Below are 888 nucleotides of genomic sequence, written 5' to 3' on the forward strand. Positions count from 1 at the left end.
TTCAAGATATGTCCCATGAATACTTTGAACAGGGCCATGAAGTTTGCCATACATGGCCCCAACAAGTCTGCTGTGGCCTGACATGGCACGAGGATTAACCCTGATGGCAAAAATCATAAATGCTCTATGTTATGTAGGACATTTCCATTTTGTCTGATTTGAACATAATGCACAAAAAAGAAACAATTAATACAAGTGGGCATCTTATAAATTCATATAACATGCTAGCACCATGTTTTATCAACCAGACATAGAAAGCATGAAAGAAACTTCAAGAGAGCATTTCCTCAAGAAATGTGTTAAATTTTCTGTTACTATGAGACATGGAAAATGCTTCTGTGGCTGATAAACAGAACTCGGTGAAACAAACACAGGTCACAGCAAACAAATGGATATGATAACTTTTGAACTTCAAAGGATTAATCTTATACTGCTCATTTGATGAACTGGTAGTTTGTTAGTTTGTCATTTACCCACACTAAGCATTTTACAGATAAATGTACATTTCTCCAAAAGTACTTCTTGCCAGAGTGTGCAATCTGTGTGGTATGTGTAACTAACTTATATATCTAAAAAATTACTTGTACCTCTATCTATTTACAATTTAAAACAGTAATAAAACCCAAGAAGTCTTTTTTGGAAAGCACACCTGTTGAGGCATTATTCCCACGGATGCTGCAGGAACATGTTCCATGGGATACAAAGGAGGTATTTGTTGTTGTGGCATCTGCGGCTGTATTGGCGGCACTGGCTGCTGTGGCTGGAATGAGGCATTGTAGGCACCAGGAGCAGTGGTTCCATCCATGCCTGGCTGGAACTGTGGGACAACTTGGGGTGCATACTGCATCTGTGATGCTTGTTGAGGGGGAGGTTGTGGGGACACTACAG

General features: G+C 39.9%; 1 protein-coding gene across 1 annotated transcript in view; it reads right to left on the reverse strand.

Annotated features, from left to right (window-relative positions):
- Positions 1–888, reverse strand: part of LOC119585868 (serine/threonine-protein kinase OSR1-like) — a gene marked incomplete in the record, with an annotated part of 62,819 nt that overhangs the window by 5,762 nt on the left and 56,169 nt on the right. The window contains 1 exon segment of the mRNA XM_037934598.1: positions 650–888. Within this exon segment, the coding sequence (XP_037790526.1) occupies positions 650–888 (239 nt within the window).

This window comes from Penaeus monodon, chromosome 20, assembly GCF_015228065.2.
Source record: "Penaeus monodon isolate SGIC_2016 chromosome 20, NSTDA_Pmon_1, whole genome shotgun sequence".
NCBI lineage: Eukaryota > Metazoa > Arthropoda > Malacostraca > Decapoda > Penaeidae > Penaeus > Penaeus monodon.